Consider the following 23650-nt stretch of genomic DNA (forward strand, 5'->3'; position numbering starts at 1 on the left):
TCTACTTAAGTCATCAAACTGAAATCTGCATTTAGAAGCAATGACCCAACCACTGTTAGTACAATATTCAGTCTGTCTACTGAAGCAGGCCACCACTGTTTCCAGCAGCTATCCGCTAATGGCTTTAGATAAAGTAAGAAATACATAGAAGGAGATAATATCGTACTTAAAAATAATAGTTAAGACAAAGCAAAGGTTTTCCCTTTTAATTATATACTTGTAAGAAATCAGCTGGTTCTGAAATTATTGTCAATGTATTTTTATTTGGAGACGGGCAATGTCATCTTTATTAAAATAGCTCAATTCTACTAAGACTTATAAAATAGCTCAATTCTACTAAGACTTAGGAACACAAAGGCAAAAATGAATGGCTACATGAAGCTTTATGACCATAAGCTACTGATAATGTTTTCCCTTTTATAACACATGACATGGTAGTATAAAAATAAGTGAAACCTAAAGTACCTAAAACATAGCTGAGGGGAAAAATGGGTACATATGTAGAAATTCATTTTCTTGCAAAAATTGCAAAAACATACTTCTACAGTTTCTGTGATGATACATCAAAAACTTAAAATTTGGTATTCTCATGGAGATGATACTTCTGTGGACTAAATTATTTTACAGATATACATATATATGTGTACAGGTAGCGAACCATCATGTCCTTCTTCAGTGTTTATATTTTTAATAGGCATATTTTCAGAATTTCAAGTACTTACTTATCTATGTAATTAAAAAAATTTTAGGGGCACCTAGGTGGCTCAGTCAGTTAAGTGTCTGCCTTCAGCTCAGGTCATGATCCCAGGGTCCTGGGATTGAGCCCCACCTCAGACTCCTTGCTCTGCAGGGAGCCCGCTTCTCCCTCTCCTCCCCACTTGTATTCTCTCACCGTCTCTCCTTCTCTCTCTAATAAATAAATAAAATCTTTTTTTTTTTTTAAGATTTTTTTTTATTTATTTGAGAGAGAGAATGAGAGACAGAGAGCATGAGAGGGAGGAGGGTCAGAGGGAGAAGCAGACCCCCCCGCTGAGCAGGGAGCCCGATGTGGGACTCGATCCCGGGACTCCAGGATCATGACCTGAGCCGAAGGCAGTCGCTTAACCAACTGAGCCACCCAGGTGCCCAATAAATAAAATCTTAAAAAAGATTTATATATCCTTTTTTAAAAGACATATATTCTTTTTTCAAAGACACTTTTCTATCTTGTAAGGTGGCATATGCTAAATTCCTTAGCTGAAATTTATTTGAATAAATTAACACCTATAAACTTACATTCTTCTTAAAACCGAAGTATGCACCAATAAATGTTAGAGGCACAGATATGCAAAACCAAAGAGCCAATATGGCAACCAGTGTTCCAAAAGGAATAGCTGCCGAAGATCCTTCTCCCCAGAGAATCAGATTCATTATAAAGAAGTCAGCAAATACAATCCTGAAAGACACAACAGGCTTTTGGGTAAAACTTGAGTCAGAAGCAAATGATACAGTACCAATCATATGTAATTAATATTATAATTTCTGTGTTATATACAAAGAAAATGAAATTTCTGAATAATGGGGTACATGAATTTAAAACTTCACTAGAAATTGCCAAATTGCTTTCCAGATTTTTCCGCCTGACTTAAACTCCCACCAGCAGTTTATGAAAGTTACCTTTTCACATATTTTATCATGCCTTGGATTGTCAAGTTTGTTGTTTTAATCTGCATTTCCTGTTGACAACTGCCGCTGAGCATCTTGTGCTTGTTGGCTTTATAGGTATTATTTCTGTGACTTGCTGGTTACATCTACTGCTCATTTTTCATTTCGGTTGTACATTTTTCCAGCTTATAGATGTGAGTTATTTATGTATTCCAGCTATTAATAATTCCTTGTTAAATATCTTGTTTTCCCAGTTTATAGCTTTTTATGGACCCAAACAAGTGAACGTGTATACTAAATTTCCCTTCAGTCCTTCTTCAATGAGTACCTTTTTAAAAACATGGCTGTAATCATACTGTAATTGTTTCTACATTCCCCACAGTTTTTAATGTGATCAGCCATTAATTTTTCCCTTTATCCTTTGTGTACTTTAAGAGAAGAAAAGTCTTTCCTAACCTGGGATCATGATGACACTCTTCTATATTTTCTTCTAATCGTTATGCCCGTTACATTTAGACTGCACCTGGAACTGATTGTGTGTGACTGGTAGGAAGAGAGTTTCTCCCTTCATTTAGACAATTTTACCAGCATCATCTAACACTTCCCCTCCTCTGGTTTGTGATGCCACATCTAGCATGAAGGTTTTCTGTGGCTAATACTCCTGTAAATAGAATCCTCTTCCCATACAACTACAACTACCATTAAAACATTAAATTTGCTATTGGTAGTATTCAGGATCTTAGAATATTAGCTGATACCTAGCCATACTGCCAAACTCTTTTAATTCTCTATGTTTTATAGTTGAAATTTGTTGATGTTCTCTGTATACAAATTATATCACAAATATTTTTATTAATATAAGGAAGCATTTCTTTCTCTATTAAATTCTTTTTAAATATGGAAACAATGTTTAATAATATCAAATGCCATTTTGTTGTGTCTACTGTAATAATTATATGCAGGTGTTTACATAAAATTACATGAATTAATTTCGTGTCATTAAGTGGTACTTTTTTCATTAAAGATTTTTATTTATTTATTTATTTATTTATTTATTTTGGGGGAGGGAGGGAGAGGGAGAGCAGGAGCCCAGGGGGAGGGGCAGAGGGAGAAGGATGCGGGACTCAATCCCAGGACCCTGAGCCAAAGGCAGACGCTTAACTGACTGAGCCACCCAGGTACCCCATTAAATGGTACTTCTTTTCTTAGGTGAACACCAATTCTCCCTGTCCCCTTGGGTTCTTGGTGCACTCTTATGCTCTTTTCTTCTCTCTCCCTCTCTCATTACCTCACCATCCTTCTGGTGAACACTTACTTCTAAGGGTAGGATGAAGAAGATAAATCAAAGAAGGGCTGATCAGAGGTATAAAAGAACTGGCTTAGGATAATTTCTATAAAGCCAAAAAAGAAAGGCGTTTCAAGGAGAAAGTATCCCAATCTTAGATAATAATGTAGAAAGAGTGAAGACAGAGAAAATGATTTCTAGATTTAGAAATGGGAATGTTGTGGGGGCACCTGGGTGGCTCAGTCGTTAAGCGTTTGCCTTCAGCTCAGGTCATGATCTCAGGGTTCTGGGATCGAGCCCCGCATCGGGCTCCCTGCTCCATGGGGAGCCTGCTTCTCCCTCTCCCACTCCCCCTGCTTGTGTTCCCTCTCTCTGTGTCTCTCTCTGTCAAATAAATAAATAAAATCTTTAAAAAAGAAAAAGAAAAAGAAATGGGAATGTTGTTGGTAACCTTTGAGAAAAGTTTTCACTAAAGTGATGGGGAAGACAGACTGATGACGTGGATTTACACTGTAAATGTATGCTGAGAAGAAAGGAATGTAGAATATTTTTTCAAGGCAATTTGTTGGGAACGTAAAAGAAATATGATAGAGGGAAAAATGCTTATGAGAAGAAACTCTTTGTAGGATTTGGGAGGCCTAAGTATATTTGTAGGAAAGGAGATGAAACACATGAACAGAACGTACAGAAAGGGAGAAAGAGAAAGATGCCAGAGATTAGGAGGAATGTCTGAAAGGCAAGATTCTGAAGGAAATCACAGCTGACTTGTCCTGGGAAGAAGAGACACTTCTTTAGTTGACAAAGGATACAGTTTGAGAAAAGCATCTAAAAATCTGAATACAACATGAATGGCTGAGAAGCATGCCATTCTTTACTGGAGGTAATTATCTGAGAGAATCTTTATCCCAAACATGTATAAACAACGCCAACTATTATCAACTCTTTCATTTCTGGCCTGCAAATGGAATTCCTGGTTTCTAAATTTAACTTTTGGCTTTCACTATTGCTGCAGACTGCTCAGAGGCTGGTTCTTGTCCACCCGAAATTGGGAGTTGGGAAGAAAGTGGGTTCTATTTCTAGGACCATACACCAGTCAGGTACGTGATATCAAAAGCTATCCTCCAAAGGGTCACAGTTATTTGTTTTTTTATGTGATCGTTGTTTTTTTTTAAACGCTTGCTACATATTACTCTACTTAATGGAATAAACTCTAAATAAAGGGGTGATACTTTAAAACAGTTTTTTATCTTTGAATTATAGTTGGCATACAATGTTATATTAGTTTCAGGTGTACAACAGTGATTTGACAATGCCTATCCATTGCTCAGTGCTCACCATGGTAAATAAAGTCACCATCTGTTACCATTTAATGTTAGTACAATATTATTGACTATGTTCCTTATGCTGTACTTTTCACCTCTGCTGCTTATTTTACAACTGGATGTTTGTACCTCTTAATCCTCTTCATCTATTTTGCCCATCCCCCTCCCCTCCAGCAACCACCAATTTGTCCTCTGTATTTATGAGTCTACTTCTGTTTTGTTCATTTATTTTTAGATTCCACATATAAGTGAAATCTTATGGTATCTGTCTTTCTCTGTCTCACTTATTTCACTTAGCATAATACCCTCTAGGTTCATCCATGTTGTCACCAATGGTGAGATCTCGTTCTTTTTTTTTTTTATAGCGGAGTAATATTCCATTGCATGTGTATATGTATTCACACACACCACATCTTCCTTACCCCATTCATCTATGAATGGACACTTAGGTGGCTTAAAAGCGGCAATACTTTTGATAGAAATCTAAAAATGTTCGCTTGCCTAAACTATGTTCAGGTGAAAACCCCTTCTTGTGATTAGGTCAAAAGCTTTCAATGCAGCCTTACACAACAAAATGCCAGACCAACTTACATGGGCTAAGAAACAGACTTTTAAGAAAAGGAATGTAACAATTTCTCATGTGCAAAGATACTTTTTCCAGGGATGCCTGGGTGGCTCAGCCGGTTAAGTGTCTGCCTTCAGTTCAGGGCATGATCCCAGCGTCCTGGAATCAAGTCCCGCACCAGGCTCCCCGATCAGCGGGGAGCCTGCTTCTCCCTCTGCTTGCTGTCCCCCCTTCTTGTGCTCTCTCGCTCTCTGACAAATAAAATAAAATCTTAAAAAAAAAAAGAGAGAGAGATACTTTTTCCAGATATGGCATGTGGCGGTCACTGCAAATGTTTATTAAATACTCACTTTTTATCCCTTTTTAAAAAATTAAGTTCATTTTCTAGGGTACATGGTTTAGAGACAGAGAAGATTCAAGACTTAAGAGATCGAAAATTTGGGAACTAAATTTTATGACTATGTAAGAAAGTTACTACTGAAAAGTTACTATTACTTACCCAGGACAAAGAAATGATGTCAATAAAACGTTTGTTTTCCACTTCTCACCTCCAAAGGCTGTAGAAGAAAACAAAAGTGGGATAACACAAAGACTTCTCTTCAAAGCAAACCAAATGGCCATATATGTCTAGCATTAAACAAATTTTCAGACAGCACTGGGTGCCCACTCCTAGAAAATCACACCAGCAAATGATGATAATCCCCTCCACAAGTGATCCAGATCAGAGATGCACATCACAGCACTTCCCTGGATAAGCCCTGCTCTCAAGATGTTTGCTTCAGCATAATAAATCTAATATCAAAGGAAGGTCATCAAGACTACTTCTTTTCTAATTTTTTTTTATTTCAAAATAAAACAAACCCTTAAGCTCTAGGCCAGTTTGAATCCATGGGACTGGGTAGAGAAAGGGCATACTGGGGATTCTCCTTTACCTTGTAGCCAGTTTCAGAATTTGTTATAAAACTAGGAACCCTGAAGCCTAAAGTGCAGCACATTTAAATTTCCACAGCAGGTCTAAATCTTTAGGATTCCTCTGGCATTGCAGTTTTGGTAGGGGGTTTAAGTGGGGATGGGGAGATCAGCGTGTCAGATTAGGTGACTAAGAAGAGTGAAAGGGTTTTGGCCACTTCACAGAATTTGCTTATGAACTTGTTAATCTCCTTTCACCCTAATTTCTTTTCCCCACTAAAAAAAAATTTTAAAAATATATAGAGTAAAAAATGAAAGTACTCCCTGCTTCCAGTTTAAAAGTTGGAGATAAAACTGGCTGAGATGTGAGAACAGCTTTGATTTTTAAAAAAAGTTTTAATCGTTTATAAGCCAAGTTTAAGTACCACTTGCCCTACAACAAAATGACAATATGTATATGATTTGAATTCACAGCATTACTGATAAAGAGACTATTGTGGAAGTATTAATTCTGGGTTTAATACAATTCCAATCAAAAGTCAAACAATCTGTATTGAAACATAAATATTCCATAAAATGAAGTATTTTGTGACTGGGGCCACCTGACAGCACCTCTTGGAATGTTCTGCCTGATTAATGCGCAGCTGAGATCTGAAGGACAGACAGGAGTTAAAGAGGGTTGCGTCTGGGCTGGGAGGGAGAATGAGCTGGAACTTTCTAGCAAAGGGAAGAGCATGGGGTGAAGTCCTCAGGCAGATGTGAAGGTACACAGCCCGTCAGAGGAACTGAAAGAAAGCTAGCGGAGCTGAGAAAGCTAGAGTGCTGCATGGGAGGCAGGAGTCCAATCATATCTCATATGCGTTAAAACACACATGACACCAATCCTCTGTCCTTTAGTAAAGGATGAAAGGAAAGAAAGAAAGAAAAAAAACCCTGACAAAATCCACAAAGAGTAAAACACAGACACACATACATATAGGATTTCATGTTTTCAGGAGCACTGTATATGGCAAAGTCTAACTAATACTTCTATTTGGGGTTGGGTCTAGCCAACCTCACTATAAGGATGTGTATGTACCCCGACTGTGTTCTACCCCAAACCTTATTCATATCAACCTTAGCTCTGTCTCATCTTCCGTCTTTGTTTTTTTCTTTGGTGGGCACTTTTTTCCCCCCTAATTTATTATTTAAGTATAACTAACACAATGTTACATTAGTTTCAGGTGTACAACATATTAGTTCCACAATTCTATACATTACTCAGTGTTCACCATTATAAAGTGTAGTCACTGTCACCATACAACAGTATTATTGGCTACACTTCCTATGCTGTACTTTTCACCTCCATGACTTATTTAATAACTGAAAGTCTGTACATCTTAATTCCCTTCATCTATTTCGCCCAAATCCCACCCAACTCCTTTCTAGCAATCACCAGTTTGTTCTCTGTATTTAAGTCTATTTTTTTGTTTTTTAGATTCCACATATAAAAAATCATATAAAATATTTGTCTTTTACTGTGCAAAAGGACAATAATATTTATTTTGGTGTAGTTCCTATTTTTTATTTTTGCTTTTGTTTCCCTTGCCTGAGGAAACCTATCCACAGATGTGTCACTAAGGCTGATGTAAAAGATCACGTACCTGTTTGCTCTCTCCTAGGGGCTTTCACATTTAATCCATTTTACATTTATATGTGTACATGGTTTAAGAAAGTGGTCCTGCTTTCCCAGCACCATTTTTTAAAGACACTGTCTTTTCCCCACTGTATATTCTTGCCTCCTCTGTCACAGATTCATTGACCATATAAGTGTAAGTTTATTTCTGGGTTTTTTATTCTGTTTCATTGATCTATGTGTCTATTTTTGTGACAGTATCACACTGTTTTAATTATTACAGTTTTGTAGTGTTATCTTGAAATCTTGGATTGTGATACCTCCAGTTTTGTTCTTTCTCCAGATTGCTTTGGCTATTCAGGGTCTTTTTTGATTCCATACAAATTTTAGGCTTATTTGTTCTGGTTCTGTGAAAAATACTATTAGTATTTTTGATAAGGATTGCACTGAATCAGCAGATTGCTTGGGTAGTATGGACATTTGAATGGTATTAATTCTTCTAATCCATGAGCATGGTATATCTTTCCATTTGTTTGTGTCTTCAATTTCTTTCATCAATGTCTTACAGTTTTCAGAGCATGAGTTTTTTACCTCCTCCCTGTCTCTGTCACTTTAAATTACAGATTACCTATGAGGTCATCTCAACAGACTTCAGGATTCCACAGTAACCCTGGCATTCGCTGACCCTGGCAAAACTGCTTTCCAAGTCATCTAGTCATAGCCCATCCTTACCCTGTGGCCCTGACACTTTTTTTCAATGAACTTTATTTTACTTTTAGAAAGCAAGAATACAAGAGATTGCAACTAATTATATTATAAAAGCAAATTAAATTATATCAGGGCTCTTTAGCATGACCTCTCTTATTTAAGAAAAGGTATTACTATATATATTACTTATTTTAGTTAATAAATCAGTGATACTCATATTATCTTCCTTTATTAGTCTATACACATTTCTATGAATGTAGCAATCTAAGTTGTTCAGCCAAACCTCTTATGTCAAAACTTAAAAGTAAAAGAACAGAGGGAATGATGGATAAGCAGCACCTAAATTTGCTTACCTCACTTTATAAACCTTTTTTAACAAAATCTAGGGATGGTCATCCACATCGCAAGCTTCTTTTATATAAAGATATGTACCTATGATACATACTGGTTCGAGAAAATCACCTACTGGCTCAGGTGCAGTGATGGAGCAGATGAGATCCCTGACGTGACAGTCAGGGTCGCTCTTACTTACACTTATAAAATCTGGCAGCGACATAGCCTGCAGGCGTGCCCAGCAGGACCCATAGGACCACAGCACAAGTCATCAGTGCTCCTCTGTTGGCAGGTGACAAAAATCCCAGGCAAGCAAAAACTAAAAAATAAGTGATTTTAAGTTACAAATTTCATTACTGCTTCCTTTCTAAAGTGACAGAAGACAGCTTTCATTTTTTAAACAAGAAACCAAATACAATTTCATGAATATATTATCTTATCATATGGTCACACTAAATCTTAGCAATATTTTAAGGTACTACATCAACAGGATAACAAAGCAAACTCTACTTTGAATATTTCTTGCCGGGGTCCGTAAAACCCCACCTTTCCTATTATCAGGGAAGGCTGACTGGGTGCTCACGAGTGCTTTTAGCTCTTCTGATTCAAGTATAGCTGCTGCTTCTTTTTTTTTAAGAGAGAGAGGAGGAGGGAGGGAGAAGGGGAGTGGGAGGGAAGGAGGGAGGGAGAGAGAGAGAGCGCGCGAGCATGAGTTGGGGAAGGGGCAGAAAGAGGGGGGGGGGGCGGAGAGGGGAGAGAAAGAGTCTCAAGTAGACCCCCGTGCTGAGCACAGAGCTGATGCAGGGCCCGATCCCATGACCCTGAGATCATGATCTGAGCTGAAACCAAGAGTTGGATGCTTAACCCGACTAAGCTACCCAAGTGCCCTGTCAAGTACAGCTTTTTAAAATTAATATGAATAAAGATATTCCCACCATGAAATAGTCCCACTTTTGTTCCCTTTAAAATAATACTGGGGTGGGGGGTGGTGCCTGAGTGGCTTAGCCGGTTAAGTGTCTGCCTTTGGCTCAGGTCATGATCCCAGAGTCCCAGGATCAAGCCCCGCATTAGGCTCCCTGCTCAGCAGGGAGTCTGCTTCTCCCTCTCCCTCTGCTTGTGCTCACTCTCTCTCTCTCAAATAAATAAAATCTAAAAATAATAATAATAATAATGGGTCCTCTGTGGTAAAAAATACTTTATAACATTCAAACACAAAAGACAAGACAGAATCTAATCAATGAATAAAACAAGAGAATAAAGATTTCATAGTACCATTAGCTTTCTGAACACAAGTTACTGAAGGACTTGGTCAATAACTTGGGGAAATTCTGGCTTCTACCTTTATTTAGTTGGTTGGTTTTATTTGTTCTTCCTTATATAACCCACCTGACTAATAAGAATAAAAATGTTATATTTGTAAAGATTCCTCGTTTTAAGCTGGGATTCAGAAGTTATGACTTTGCTCAGTAAGAAATCCAAGTGGCTTTCTAATCCCAGGAACAAGAAAGTTCCCAGTGTTTCCGTGGTGTACAGAATCAAGCACATGCCCACCCATACCTGATCAGCACCGACTAAGGGGCAAGAGGAGAAACTCATAAGTAGGAAACCAACCAGGGTAACTTTAGAAGACCTATCAGAATTTCAACCAAAATGCATCCCCCACCATTCTCCCCAGAACTGAGAAATGGACTGTTCTGAAGAAGAAAGTTCATATTTGAACATTTAAGGAAAATGATCTCTAGGCTCTCTGAAACTTTCCTTCCTCACGAATTCACTTTCTAGCAGACCCCCAACAAGAACGAGATGATGACAGAAGGCAACTCCCAATAAAATTTTCAAGCAGGGGACGCCTGGGTGGCTCAGTTGGTTGAGCGTCTGCCTTTGGCTCGGGTCATGATCCCAGGGTCTTGGGATCGAGTCCTGCATCGGGCTCCTTACTCGGTGGGGAGCCTGCTTCTCCCTCTGCCTGCCGCTCACCCTGCTTGTGCTCTCTCCCTCTGACCAATAAATAAACAAAATTAAAAAAAAAAAAATTTTTTTTTTCAAGCAGAATTCTATCCTGAAGCATCCAGGCTGCTCTAGCTCTATCCTGGCTCTGTGGGGATCTAATGCCTTCATGCTATCCTCTGGCTGTGTCCAAACCTCTGTCATGATGCCTTCTCCCAACCTACCCTCTTCGGTATAATATACTTAAGAATTCTAGGCCTACTCATCATAGCTGCATCTCCTTACCAAGTAGATAAAGATACATGTTCTAGTTAATCTTCAGATTAGTCTTCAAAGTAAGCCTGAGGTGTAAATCAGTGGTTCTCAAACTTAGGTGCCAGACATTTGGAAGTGAGAATCCTCTTTGTAAAGTATTTATATATTTCCATCACAAAAACGTGGAATAATTTTACTAACATAAAATGACTTTAGTATTACATATTTAATATGCAATCAAACATAAGGACAGATGTTCATTAAAAAATTATTAAAAAGTCAGGGATTTCTGAATTCTTCCAGTAATAATTCGTTACTGTTCATCAGTAGAAGGCACCAATAAAGGAAACATAAGGAAAATAAAAGCAAAATTTAGAAAACTCTATTCATAAACCTTTTTTTCTCTTACAATAGGAAAACTGCAGAAATACTGTATTCCCATACAGCAGCCTCAGAACCACCCCTGTGGCTGATCAATAACTCTATGGGGGGAGGAGGGGCTATTAAAAAAAAAAAAAAAAGACTGTCTTAACTGACAAAAATTTAAGTAATAACATTTTTCCCTTGCTTCCTAAATCCTTCCAAGATGAGGAAGGTCTACAAAAAGCTTCCTGCCCCATTCCCTCTTCTCCTTTTTTTTTCCTCAGTGGAAGCCAAAAACGTCTTGGAATCCTAATCATACTGCTCCTGGTAGTGGGGCAGAGGCAACCTGCATGACCCTCGTTCCGAGCCACCAAGACTCAGACCCAGACGGTCTTCAGGTACCTAGTCATCTTCAGCTCCAACTCCATGACAAAGGCTTGGTCTCTATGCAGCTGTAAGGGAGATGTGAGGTCAGTTTTCCGGCACAGCTAACCCTGCCTCCAAGTAATGTATAGCCAAAGCACACAGATTTAAAAGCCAAAAGGACTCTTAGAAACAATCTAGCCTAGCTACACTTAGGAAAACCAGTTTCCACGTTTTTTGTTTTTAAGATTTTATCTATTTATTTTAGAGAGAGAACGTGTCAGTGTGCAAGCAGGGGGAGGGACAGAGGGAGATCATGACCTGAGCTGAAATCAAGAGTTGGATGCTTAACCAACTGAGTCACCCAGGCACCCTGGAAAACTGATTCTCAAATAATCATTTAGAAAAAGTATTTTCTACTTTTTAATTTTCATTGAATACTTACATAGAGTCACAAAAGTCATAATTAAAATCTGTGTCCCTGATCCAAGAAAGACTGATAGCAGCATCCCTTTTCTTGGAGGACGGAATATATCACCATGAACTAGTTTCCAGCCAAATTCTTCCTGGGCATCCTCCTAAAAAGGGAATGAAGTTGTTTAATTGACATGTGGTATCACCAGGACAGCTAGACAGTTTGTTCACTGGTGAATATGCTGATATAGAAAAATTCTTTTAAACTTACGAATGTTAGTATTTATTCCAATTCCAAAGTTTTATGAAGTTTGACTCCCAGAGCTTTATATAGTTTTCTTGAATTGCTTTTAAAGGAATGTTGTATGTTAAGGTCTATAAAAATACACTGAGAAACTTCAAAAAGGTATGTAAAATAATGTGATAGTCAAGCTTTATGATCCAACTTGATGACTTAATTTCACTCACACTCCATCCTTTTCAATCTACTTTCACCAATATCCAAAATGAGTGAATGGTATTAGGTTTCACAGCTACTTTGCTGGGTATAGTAGACTTAGCTATGAGCATATGAGTAAATTTGCCACCAGCCCTAACTGCTCCCCTGATCTCTAGACACACATACACGATTTGCCTAATCACGGCTCCACTTGGTTGTTTAACAAGCACCCTGAACAGAATTATCACAACTGAATGGATTCTCTCTCCCCATCTATACTGTTTCTGCAGCAGCAACACCGCCCCAACCCAGTCACCCAGTAGTTACAGCTCCATCTGGCCAGCAGTTCAGTACCTCAAACCTTGGAATCCTCCTTGATTCCTTGCTTTTTTTCACATCTTGAATACAGTCCTTTAACAAATCTTCAGCTCTGCCTCCAAAATATTTCAGCAGAACCCAACACTAGCCCCCAGTTCAAGTCATCACCTCTTACCTGGCTACTGTAATACACCACACTGACCTCTGTGTTCCTGCCCTTGCTTCTATTCAGTTACTTCTCAATACAGCATCCAGCAGGGTCCTTTAACCAACTGGGTGTTTTGGACCAGAAACATTGGGTCATTTATTTTCTTTCCCTCTTCCACCTTCTCCATAGTCAACCAAACAGTATTCCATCCCGCCTTCTAAACACCCGCTGTATCTGTCTGTCTAGCTCCTTTTTTTCTTTCCTGCCACCATCCTATCTCTGGGAGTTCCATAATCACCCCTGGACTAGTTTCTTTTTTTTTTAAGATTTTATTTATTTATTTGAGAGAGAGAATGAGATCGAGAGCATGAGAGGGGGGAGGGTCAGAGAGAGAGGCAGACTCCCTGCCGAGCAGGGAGCCCAACGTGGGACTCGATCCCGGGACTCCAGGATCATGACCTGAGCCGAAGGCAGTCGCCCAACCAACTGAGCCACCCAGGCGCCCCCTGGACTGGTTTCTGTACTTTCAATCTTGCCCTGCTCTGAATGATGCTCCACATAATATTGAAAGTGATTTTCCTACATCACAAACCTGGCTATGCAGTGCTGTTTAAAATTCTTTAAGAGCTTCCCTGTGACCTTCAAATTGTATTAGTTACAAGTCCTTCAGACTCTGACCCCCACTACTTTTTCAGCCTCATTTCTCGACATTTCCTTCAGGATGCATCTCACCTCTACCCCAAATTCTCAAACTTCTACCTTTGTGCGCAGCAGACAATGCTACTGATAATATGTTACATTTACACATATTTTTTAGTATATGTGCTGCCGAAGCGAGCACTACACATATTTTTTAGTAAATATAAATCAACTAGAATTTGAAACATGGAAACTTTTTATATAGGTACTAATCCTGCTCTTATAATGCCTAATATAAGGCAACAGTAAAAATCAAAATACTTTCATATACACCATGGAATTATACTCTACTTGGTCATTTTTGAGGAATGTACAAACTGAAGTTTTATTAAAAGTACATGGGTTCTGTGGGGCGCCTGGGTGGCTCAGATGGTTAAGCGTCTGCCTTCGGCTCAGGTCATGATCCCAGGGTCCTGGGATCGAGCCCCGCATCAGGCTCCTGGCTCAGCGGGGAGTCTGCTTCTTCCTCTCCCTCTGCCTCTCCCACTGCTCGTGCTCTCTCTCTCTATCTCTGTGTCTCAAATGAATAAATAAAATCTTTAAAAAAAAAAAATAGTACATGGGTTCTAAATGGATTAAATAAAATTACATTTGGGACTGACTTTAAAACAACTGAAAGGGAGGAACTGGTGGGATTCTAAAAAAGACTAAACATGAGCTGAGAACTGTTGGACCAGGGTGATGGGTATACTAATCTCTGTGCTTCTGTGAATGTTTACATTAAAAGTATGAGGGAAAAAAGTACATTCACCTCTTCTTTTAGGTGGGGTAGTATTACAGACGAGGCACCATTTCTGATTACTTTTTTACTGAATAAGCACTAAAAAATTCAGAGTTAAGTAAAAACTAAGTTTTCCATAAAGGGCCAGGTACCCTTTCTTTGGAGAAAACAAATGTGACGAGTTTCTTACTATCCTTGCAGAGATACTCTACTCATACATAAGGAAATGCATGAATACCTTTTCTCATTTTGCATAAATGGTAGCATATTATACACATTATTTCACATCTTGCTGTTTTGGCCTAATAATAAGGAGATGCCTCCACATTCGTATACACGGAATTGCCTCATTCTTTTTAATGATTACATAGTATTCTACTGCAGGGACATTCCATAATTTATAAAATCAGTCCCCTATTAATGAGTATTTGAGTTTCTTAAAATCTTTAGTTATTATAAGCAATAATATATTGTTTTAAAATAAAAAATAGCAGTAATAATAAAAACCTTTGCATCCAAGTTAGTTTCTTTTCTTTTCTTTTCTTTTTTTTTTTTTTAAAGATTTTATTTATTTGACAGAGAGAGACACAGCGAGAGAGGGAACACAAGCAGGGGGAGTGGGAGAGGGAGAAGCAGGCTTCCCGCAGAGCAGGGAGCCCGATGTGGGGCTCGATCCCAGGACCCTGGGATCATGACCCAAGCCGAAGGCAGACGCTTAACGACTGAGCCACCCAGGTGCCCCCCAAGTTAGTTTCTAAGAATTGAATTGTTGGGTCAAACTATCTACATTATAAACTAATATTGCCAAAGTGCCTTTCATAAGTTACACCAATTTACATTCTCGTAAACTACGTATCAAAGTGCTCATGTCCTCAATCCACCAACACATTATCAAACATTTTAATTGCTGTCAGTGTGCCAGAGGAGCAAACAATCTTGCACTGCAGTTTTATTTTGCATTTCTCTTATTATGAATGATGTTATATCTTTTTATATGTTTAAGAACCATCTGTGTTTGTTTTTTAAAGATTTTATTTATTTGTCAGAGAGAGCATGCGCATGCACAAGTAGGCAGAGCTGCAGGCAGAGGGAGAAGCTGGCTCCCCGCTGAGCAAGGAGCACGATGCAGAACTCGATCCTCGATCCCAGGACCCTGGGATCATGACCCAAGCTGAAGGCAGACGCTTAACAGACTGAGCCACCCAGGTGTCCCTTGTGTTTCTTTTTAATGGACTCTCTTTTCATATACCATGCCTGGTTGCTTACTGGGCTGATGATTGTTTTTGTAATGATTTTAGGATTTCTTTATTTATGAGGAATTAACTTTTTGTTTGTTACATGTGTTAAATATTTTCCCATTTGACTTTTATCTTTTTACTTAATGGTATTTCTTCCTATTCAAATGTTTTTTGACATAGTAATCATAGAGCAATCATTTCTTTTATAACTTCTGGCTCTCTGTGATACTTAAAAAATTCTACCCTTCTCCAAGATTTAAAAATAACTTCTCATGTGTCCTAGTATTTTACAGTTTCACATTTTCATTTAACATAAGGAATAAGGTTGGAATCTACCTTATTTTTTAACCAAATGGCCACCCACTTTATCCAATACTATACATCAAATTTGTTTTTTCTCTGCTGATACACTTTTGTTAATCTCCAAATTTTTAGACTCATTATTATTATAAACAGAAAATGTTTACTTGGAATCTTTTTGTTCACCCATTTTTCTAAATTATCTCTTTGGGATTGGTTTTTATTTATTTTCTGCTAAAGTACTTCTATAGAAATTTCTTCAGGTCTGATCGATCGATGGATTGACTGATTCACTGCTAAAGTTTACTTCTATAGATATTCCTTCAGTGACGGTCTGTGGTCCACTACTTCTGTTCATCTGAAAAAGGTATTTCACCTTTATTCTTGAAAGATACCTTCTCTGGGTACATGATTCCATGTAAACAGTTAATTTCTCTCACTGATTTAAGATGTTTTGTCTCTGAGCTTCCACTTCCAATTTAACTGTTTTTCTTTTGCAGATGCTCGAATTTTTTCCCCCCTCTACCTGATTCTAAGATCTTTTTTCTCTGGTGTTCTATGGTTTTGTCACAGTTGATCTAGATGTGGATTTCTTTTTATTTCTTCTGCTTGGGACACACTATGTTTCCTTTATCTAAATATTCCTCTTATTTTTTCATATACTTTATACTCTGTAATTAAGAGTTGTAGTATCTGAAATCTTCGGGGGGTTCTAAACATGTTGCTTATTGTAAATTTTTGTGAATTTCTAATAGATCATTTTTTTTAGATTTATTTATTTATTTTAGAGAAGGGGGAAGAGGAGCAGAAGGAGAGGAATAGAGAGAATCCCAAGCAGACTCCCCGCAGAGCAGAGAGTCCAGCATGAGGCTCAATCTCATGACCCTGAGATCATGACCTGAGCTGAAATCAAAAGTCAGATGCTCAACTGATTGGGCCACCCAGGCGCCCCTAGATCATATTTTATTGATCTTAAATTGGGGGAATTCTACAAACCTAAATTTGGGAGACTTTACCCCAAAGGATTTCTACTTGATTCTGCCAAGAATCAGAAGGCACTTGCTAACTTAGAATCATTTTGCTCCCCTTCAAGAATCCATGCTTAATACAGGAGGAGACTTGAGGTTCAGCTCCCTTGTTAGTGACCCAAAGTTTAGTCTCCCAGTTGGTTACTTTATATAAGGACTGACTCAAAGGAGAACTCCATCCTCTTGTGCTTGCATTGTTTCCTGCTCTGGTCTCAGCTCACTTTTGTGGGGGGTAGGGTGGAGTTGCAAGATAGTCCTTGGATACCTTTTTACCTATCATGAGCCCAGCAACGCATCAACAAGGCTAGTACATCAAAGAATGACTCATTCGTGCTGTGAATTGTGTAAGACTAATGAATCACAGACCTGTACCTCTGAAACAAATAATATATGTTTAAAAAAAAAAAAAAGAAGAAGAAGAAGATAGTAGGAAGGGAAGAATGAAGGGGGGGAAATTGGAGGGGGAGACGAACCATGAGAGACGATGGACTCTGAGAAACAAACTGAGGGTTCTAGAGGGGAGGGGGGTGGGGAGATGGGTTAGCCTGGTGATGGGTATTAAGGAGGGCACGTACTGCATGGAGCACTGGGTATTATACGCAAACAATGAATCATGGAACACTACATCAAAAACTAATGACGTAATGTATGCTGATTAACATAATAAAATAGAATTTTAAAAAGAAAAGAAAAAAAAGAGAATGACTCATTCATTCAACAAACATTTACTGAGCACCAACTAGAAAAGCACAGCACTGTTTAAAACACCAGAGATACTACAGTGAGTCTAACAGAAAAATCCCTCTTGCATATGTGTTCTCACTGGGAAGGCAGACAATTAACACAACAAGCAATAAAATATAGAGTACATTAGATGGTGATAAGTGCTCCAGAGAAAACTTAGAAGGTATGGATGTGTATGGGGCCAGAAAGGTGCAATTTTAATCTGATGGTCAAGAAGGTCTCACGGGGAAGATCCTATTTCAGTAATGACTAAGTAGGTAAGGGAGCCAGCCATGTAAATACCTGAGGGAGTAAATAACGTCTGAGGTAGAGAGAAAAGCAAGTGTAAAGGCCGGAAGTGTGAGACCATGCCTGCATGTCTGAGGAATACTAAGGAAGCCAGTATGGCTGGAGCAGAGTTCCAAGGGGGCACTGTAGGGCCTACAAACCACTGTGAAGACTCTGGCTTTCACTCTGAGTGAAATGGGAAGCCACTGGACAGCTGTGAGCAGGAGTGAATGATCTGAGTTATGTCTGAACAGACTTGCTCGGACCACTACAGTAAGGGAGGAAAAAGGAATGGGAGCAAGAGGGGAAGCAGGGTACCATGGCCTCTATCCCATGGCACCTTGGTACAAATGAAGAAGAAAATACCATTTGAAATTGCCAATTATGAAGAGTATTTTGAAATTATTTTAATAAAATATTTAATAATCAGTAAAAATAATGGAAAAGAGACTGTAGCGTACAAATGCTAAAAAGCTTATAAACATTTGTATATTCTTTTCCTGATTAGGACAGAAAAGTTATGGGGAAAAGACTAAGAAGTCGGGGAAAAGAAAGCAATAAAATCTGAGTTTTTTGTATTCATTACAAGTCACTATGATTCTTGTGGAAATTTTATCAAAGAGCTGCTATACAATGAAAAAGTATAAAATGTATAACATACTTATGTAACTTTAAGTGTTTTGAGAATAAATGAGATTGGGACATTAAACTACTTTGAATATACCAAAAGGCTAAAATGATAAAATTCAGTGAAAATTAATTTTAAAAAGCTAAACATACACACAAATAAAAACTGCTTGGGAGTTATCCCACTCAACTTTGCTGTTTCACGAGTCGAGTGCAGGCTGGGAATGGAAAATCTGAGAGTTGACAGCATGTCCGTGAGAACAGGGGACAGACCTGGAGCTGGGCACCTACGCTCACTCCGCACCAATGCACTAACACAGATGGAGCTGTGAACAGTGCAGCTCTGAACGCTGGAGCGACTACAGTTCTAGAGAATACCAATTCTTAAGGATCACTTTCTTATTTGAAAAGGTGGATTCAGGATAACTTTTAAGAAGAAAGATTCTGTCTAAAGCCATTATTTCAACTTTTTCCAAAGAACTAAATAAAGACTATCCTTAGCAGGTCAAATGTTTCACTCACCGTAGAATCCATCTGATTATATCTGGCAATATCTTTATGCAGTGTCCGTAGCATAATCATAGCCACCATTCCAGACAAGAAGAGAACAATGACCAGGGAATTCATGATGCTGTAGAAATAAACACGTCAGGATTAATCTGCAGCTTAATTACCTTTTTAAAATATTTAATCAGTAACATTAAAACAGTATTGATCAAAATCGAACTTTGACCTAAAACCCAACAGATTCAATGAGCTTTGTTCTATTATGTGTCCTTCTAGGGGATACATAACTTTATATACTTATCATAATAATCTCATCATAATCTGTTGAGAACTAGAATTTTTTTTATGTGTGGTCAACATTATTAAATAAGTACTATGCCCAAATAAATGCAATACAAGCTGCAGGGATCAACAAAGGTCTGTATCCTCAAGAAATTTATGACAAACAAATTTACTCAGTAAGTTAATGAGTGTCAAAAGGTAGTCAACAAAGCAGAAAAAGGAAAGTGACGACACCACGAACAACTCTCCAGATAAAAATTGAGTCATGCTCTGAAGAGAATAATAATAATAATAAATAGTCGTAACATGAGCATAGCTTCTTCCACTTCAGGTAAGGTGCTCAAATGTTCTGTTTCATTCATTGTCCATTAATCCTCAGGGACAGTTTCGTGAGGCAGGTATTTCCAGATAAAGAAATGGGACTCTAAATAACTGGGTGACTCGCCTGACTCACGAACAGTGACCTGACCAGGACTGAACACAAGTCTATCCAATTCAAAAGCCCAGACTTCTGGAGATCTAGACAGGATTAGAGAATGAAGGAGATGTTCAAAGGGACAAAACACAGAGTAAGCCCAGAGCATAAAGTGGATTAACTCTGTACTCTTACCTAAACCACTGAATGTGGGTATGAGGCATAGATTCCAGAATATAGTCCCATCTGGATGCCCATCTGATGTTTTTATCTTCCTAGGGAGATAAAACAAAAGAAAACAAAACTCTTCAAATAAGCATTTGCTAAAAACAACAACAACAACAAAAAAAACAACCAACCAAAAAATAAATAAGCATTTGCTGACAAAATATATTAAGAATCCAAACGTTTCCACTCATAGCCTGACCTCCCATTCAGTTAATGAATGTAATTTCTCATTATCATAACTTGGATTAGTCATGAGTTTCAGCAGTAAATAACAAATAATAAAAGAGTTCCTAAAAGTACCTAGTTATCTGTATTTTTTTGAAGTCTTGCTTTAAATTTTAACAAAAGTTTACTTTAGATATCAAAATTTAGAACTGTACTCACTAATTTTTTCAAAAAATTGAGTGGTATAACGTATTTTTTATTCTCTTTGATGCCATCTATGCTCATGAGACACTACAGTCATAACTGAGCATCTGGCAGGTGTCACCCACAATGAGCTCTTAATACCTAGAAAGAAATACATAGTATTCTTTGCCTTAGGTTTGCAAAATTACACACTACATGGGGGAGAGTAAACATCACAACTATACTTGATCACCAAGACAGTTTATTAAAAACAGAGGTGGAGGGGCCTATGTAGCACAGCCGGTTAAGTGTCCAATTCCTGGTTTGGGCTCAGGTTGTGATCTCAGGGTGGTGAGATCGAGCCCTGCGTCGGGCTCTGCACTCAATGTGGAGTCTGCTTCTCTCCCTCTACCCACCTCCCTCTGACACGCACACTAAAGAATAATCTTTAAAAAAAAAAAAAAGAAAAGAAAAAGAAGTAGAGGTGGAATAGTGCCTCAGATTCTCATAAAGTGAACTTGTACTTTCCTCCTAAGAAACTTCTCCACTAATGAAAACACTCCCTTGAATTCCCTAAGAACCTATATAAATCATCTACTATCAGGGAACACTCCATTAAAGTTTATACTAATTCAGACTTTAAAAGAATGTTGCTTTCCCAAATGCTTGTTACATAAATCTTTGACATTTTCATACCATTATCTATGCCTATTTTCTACATTTTGTCTTTTATGTATCTCTTATGACTTAACATTTAATCAGGTTCAATTCTCCAATTTACTATACTTCTCATTTAAATGGAGACTTAGTTTTGAGTGTGATTATGTTGCCTGGTGCACTGCCAAACTATTCCAAATCAGCTCACTAAAAGCTTATCTATGTGACAAGGTTAATCATTAATATTTTTAATTAGTTTAAGTAGTATGAATTTAAAATCAATTTCTGAGTTATACTAGAGATAAAAACAAACTCACCTGGAAGCTAACAGAGTAAGTATAGGCAATTTTGATCTCCCCAGAAGCCTTGTTACTTATATCCATGGGGGGTCCAGAGCAGTCCGGTTTATCTATATGGGTATGCTTGAAGCTGTGGAGGAAACATTTTGGCAAGATGCTGATAAAGTAGTTTTTAAAAATGGGGTAAAGACTATAGAGACTCTACATATTTTATAGTGCTACTACTGTAGTCAAAGGCAAAATTATTCCTGTCACATTTAATAGTACAAATATTTACTTCATATAAATAACGGACTTAGTTATAGGTATGTGTAAGAAATTATTATTCAAAATTAGAAACAAACTTTTGAAAGCACTATACTTGAAGGGCATTAAATATCTTTAAAAAAAGGGGGCACCTGGGTGGCTCAGTTGGTTAAGCGTCCAACTCTTGATTTCAGCTCGTCATGATGTTAGGGTCCTGAGATCAAGCCCTACATCTGGCTCCCTGCTCAGCATGGAGTCTGTCTCCCTCTCCCTCTGCTCCTCCCCCATCTCATGAGAGTGGGCTCTCTCTGAAATACATTTTCCAAAGTAAGTACCTTAAAAAAACAAAAATAAACACTGAGGGAGTTTAAATTAACTGCCATCTTATAATGGCATGCTTTTTTTTTTTTTTGAGAGTGCACACATGAGACGGGGGGAGGGGCAGAGAGAGACGGATTTTTTTTTTTTTTTAAAGATTTTATTTATTTTATTTTGAGAGAGAGTGTGCACGTGAGAGCAGGATGAGGAGGAGGGGGACAGAAAGAATCTCAAGCAGACTCAGCGCTGATCATGGAGCCCCACACAAAGCTGGATCCTACGACCCTGAGACCACGACTTGAGCTGAAATCAAGAGTTCCAGGCTCAACCAACTGAACCGCGCGGGCACCCCGGCATGCATTTCTTTACCAGCAGTGGCATGGGAAAAAGGCTAATTCAATGGTGAGGTGGAGGGGGGTGTGGGGAAATGTGAAAAAAAAAATGGAATACTCAATCAAAAAAAGACAAGTACTTTCATACTAAAAATACTGACAACTGGAAGAAATGCTCTTTCAGTGACTTCTCACACAATGGCATCTAACAGTGCGTGGAGATTTTAGAAATGATAGCACTCATCAGCGCATTTGAGGGGGCACCTGGCTGGCTCAGTCAGATGAGTGTAGGACTCTTGATCTCAGGGTTCTAAGTTCAAGCCCCATGTTGGGTATAGAGATTACTTAAAAAAATGAAATCTTAAAAAAAAAAAAATCAGCTCATTTGGGCCTCTAATGAGAGGTCAAGTTGCAAAATATTAGAGGCAATGCTTTTCCACTATAAAAGAAAACACTGTCCCAACCACTCACATTCTCCACTCCAAGCTGACACGGCAAAGGTGTCAAAACTTCCTGATTAAAAAACAAAACAAAAAGGCACTTTGGCTTGACCACTTACCTTAACAGGAAAAAAAATATCTGTATGATTTCTCTGGACAACTCACAACTCAATAACCAATCACACTAAAGAGAGTTTTAGTAAAATCAATCCTGAAATGCCAGATTTTATGTCAGAATACTGATTAAAGAAAAAGTTAATTAGGCCCCAAATATTTATTCTTTGGGAATAATTTCACTTATATTTACTTACTTTTTAATTTCTTTTTATTTCTTTTCATTTTATTTTTTTAAGTAAGCTGTATGCCCAAAATGGGGCTTGAACTCATGCCCCTGAGATCAAGAGTTGCGTGCTCTACTGACAAAGCCAGCCATGTGCCCCCCTTTAAGTAACCTCTATATCCAACGTGGGGCTCCAACTCCCAACCTCAAGATCAAGAGCCACGTGCTCTTCCGGCTGAACCAGACAGGCACCCCCACATTTATTTACCTGTTTTGTATAGTTACCTTTTTGGTTCAAGTTTGGCAGCCACTAATCTTGCTCCCATGGACCCAGTTTCAACAACATGATAGTATATTTTGATGTCAACGTGGTTGAAGATGTAAAACGTATCTCTTTCATGGAATTCTGACTATGGAACAGAACTTAAAGGTAGAAAACTGGCTATACAAGAGTCAAAACAAAACTTTATAATGAGGCACAACAAGCAGGAAAATTTGAGCTTAGACAGAGTTTTAATCCTTCCCCATTAAAAAAATCTTTATGTTTTAAGCTTAAACTCTCTATAAGCCACAACTAATTGGCAGAGTACAAATTAGGTTTCTTTAATGCCTTAATTCTTACATAAAAGTAGGTACCTGTTAAAAAGAACACATCTAATATTTTCTATCTTTCCACTTACGATAAAACTAACAAAATACATTTTAAAATATTACATGTTCTGAGCATGCTAGATCTTACACATTTCAACACTTTCCCTCCTTGGAAGTTTTATAACCAGACTAAACCAATAACTTAAATTATTTAAGTGTTTCTGGTCAACTCTCCCAGAAGCATTAGCCAATGTAACCAGTTTCACGATCAAGCTTATGCTAACTTCTACCATCAAGTCATATTAATTAAGAGATTAAACTTGATTGACCTGATTACACAACATTTAATATATATTCCCAATAATTTTAATACTTTCTATTATTAACATCTTCACTTTACTATCATTTTTAAATATAAAAGAATGGCCATAAAGGCATTTACCTTTTAAAAAAAT

The 23650-nt window shown here is 38.0% G+C and overlaps 1 protein-coding gene across 2 annotated transcripts in view; it reads right to left on the reverse strand.

Moving 5' to 3' along the window:
• The window catches only part of TM9SF2 (transmembrane 9 superfamily member 2), a 70696-nt gene that overhangs the window by 21756 nt on the left and 25290 nt on the right, over nucleotides 1–23650 (reverse strand). For both annotated transcript variants that reach the window (XM_035003117.1, XM_035003118.1), the window contains exons 6-13: nucleotides 22890–23014; nucleotides 21007–21118; nucleotides 19652–19731; nucleotides 18775–18883; nucleotides 11755–11887; nucleotides 8581–8700; nucleotides 5316–5373; nucleotides 1276–1435 (exon numbers count right to left, since the gene is read on the reverse strand). In XM_035003117.1, the coding sequence (XP_034859008.1) occupies nucleotides 1276–1435; nucleotides 5316–5373; nucleotides 8581–8700; nucleotides 11755–11887; nucleotides 18775–18883; nucleotides 19652–19731; nucleotides 21007–21118; nucleotides 22890–23014 (897 nt within the window). The remainder of the gene's footprint in view (nucleotides 1–1275; nucleotides 1436–5315; nucleotides 5374–8580; nucleotides 8701–11754; nucleotides 11888–18774; nucleotides 18884–19651; nucleotides 19732–21006; nucleotides 21119–22889; nucleotides 23015–23650) is intronic.

This window comes from Mirounga leonina, unplaced genomic scaffold (assembly GCF_011800145.1).
Source record: "Mirounga leonina isolate KUSES-001 unplaced genomic scaffold, KU_Mleo_1.0 Mir_127, whole genome shotgun sequence".
NCBI lineage: Eukaryota > Metazoa > Chordata > Mammalia > Carnivora > Phocidae > Mirounga > Mirounga leonina.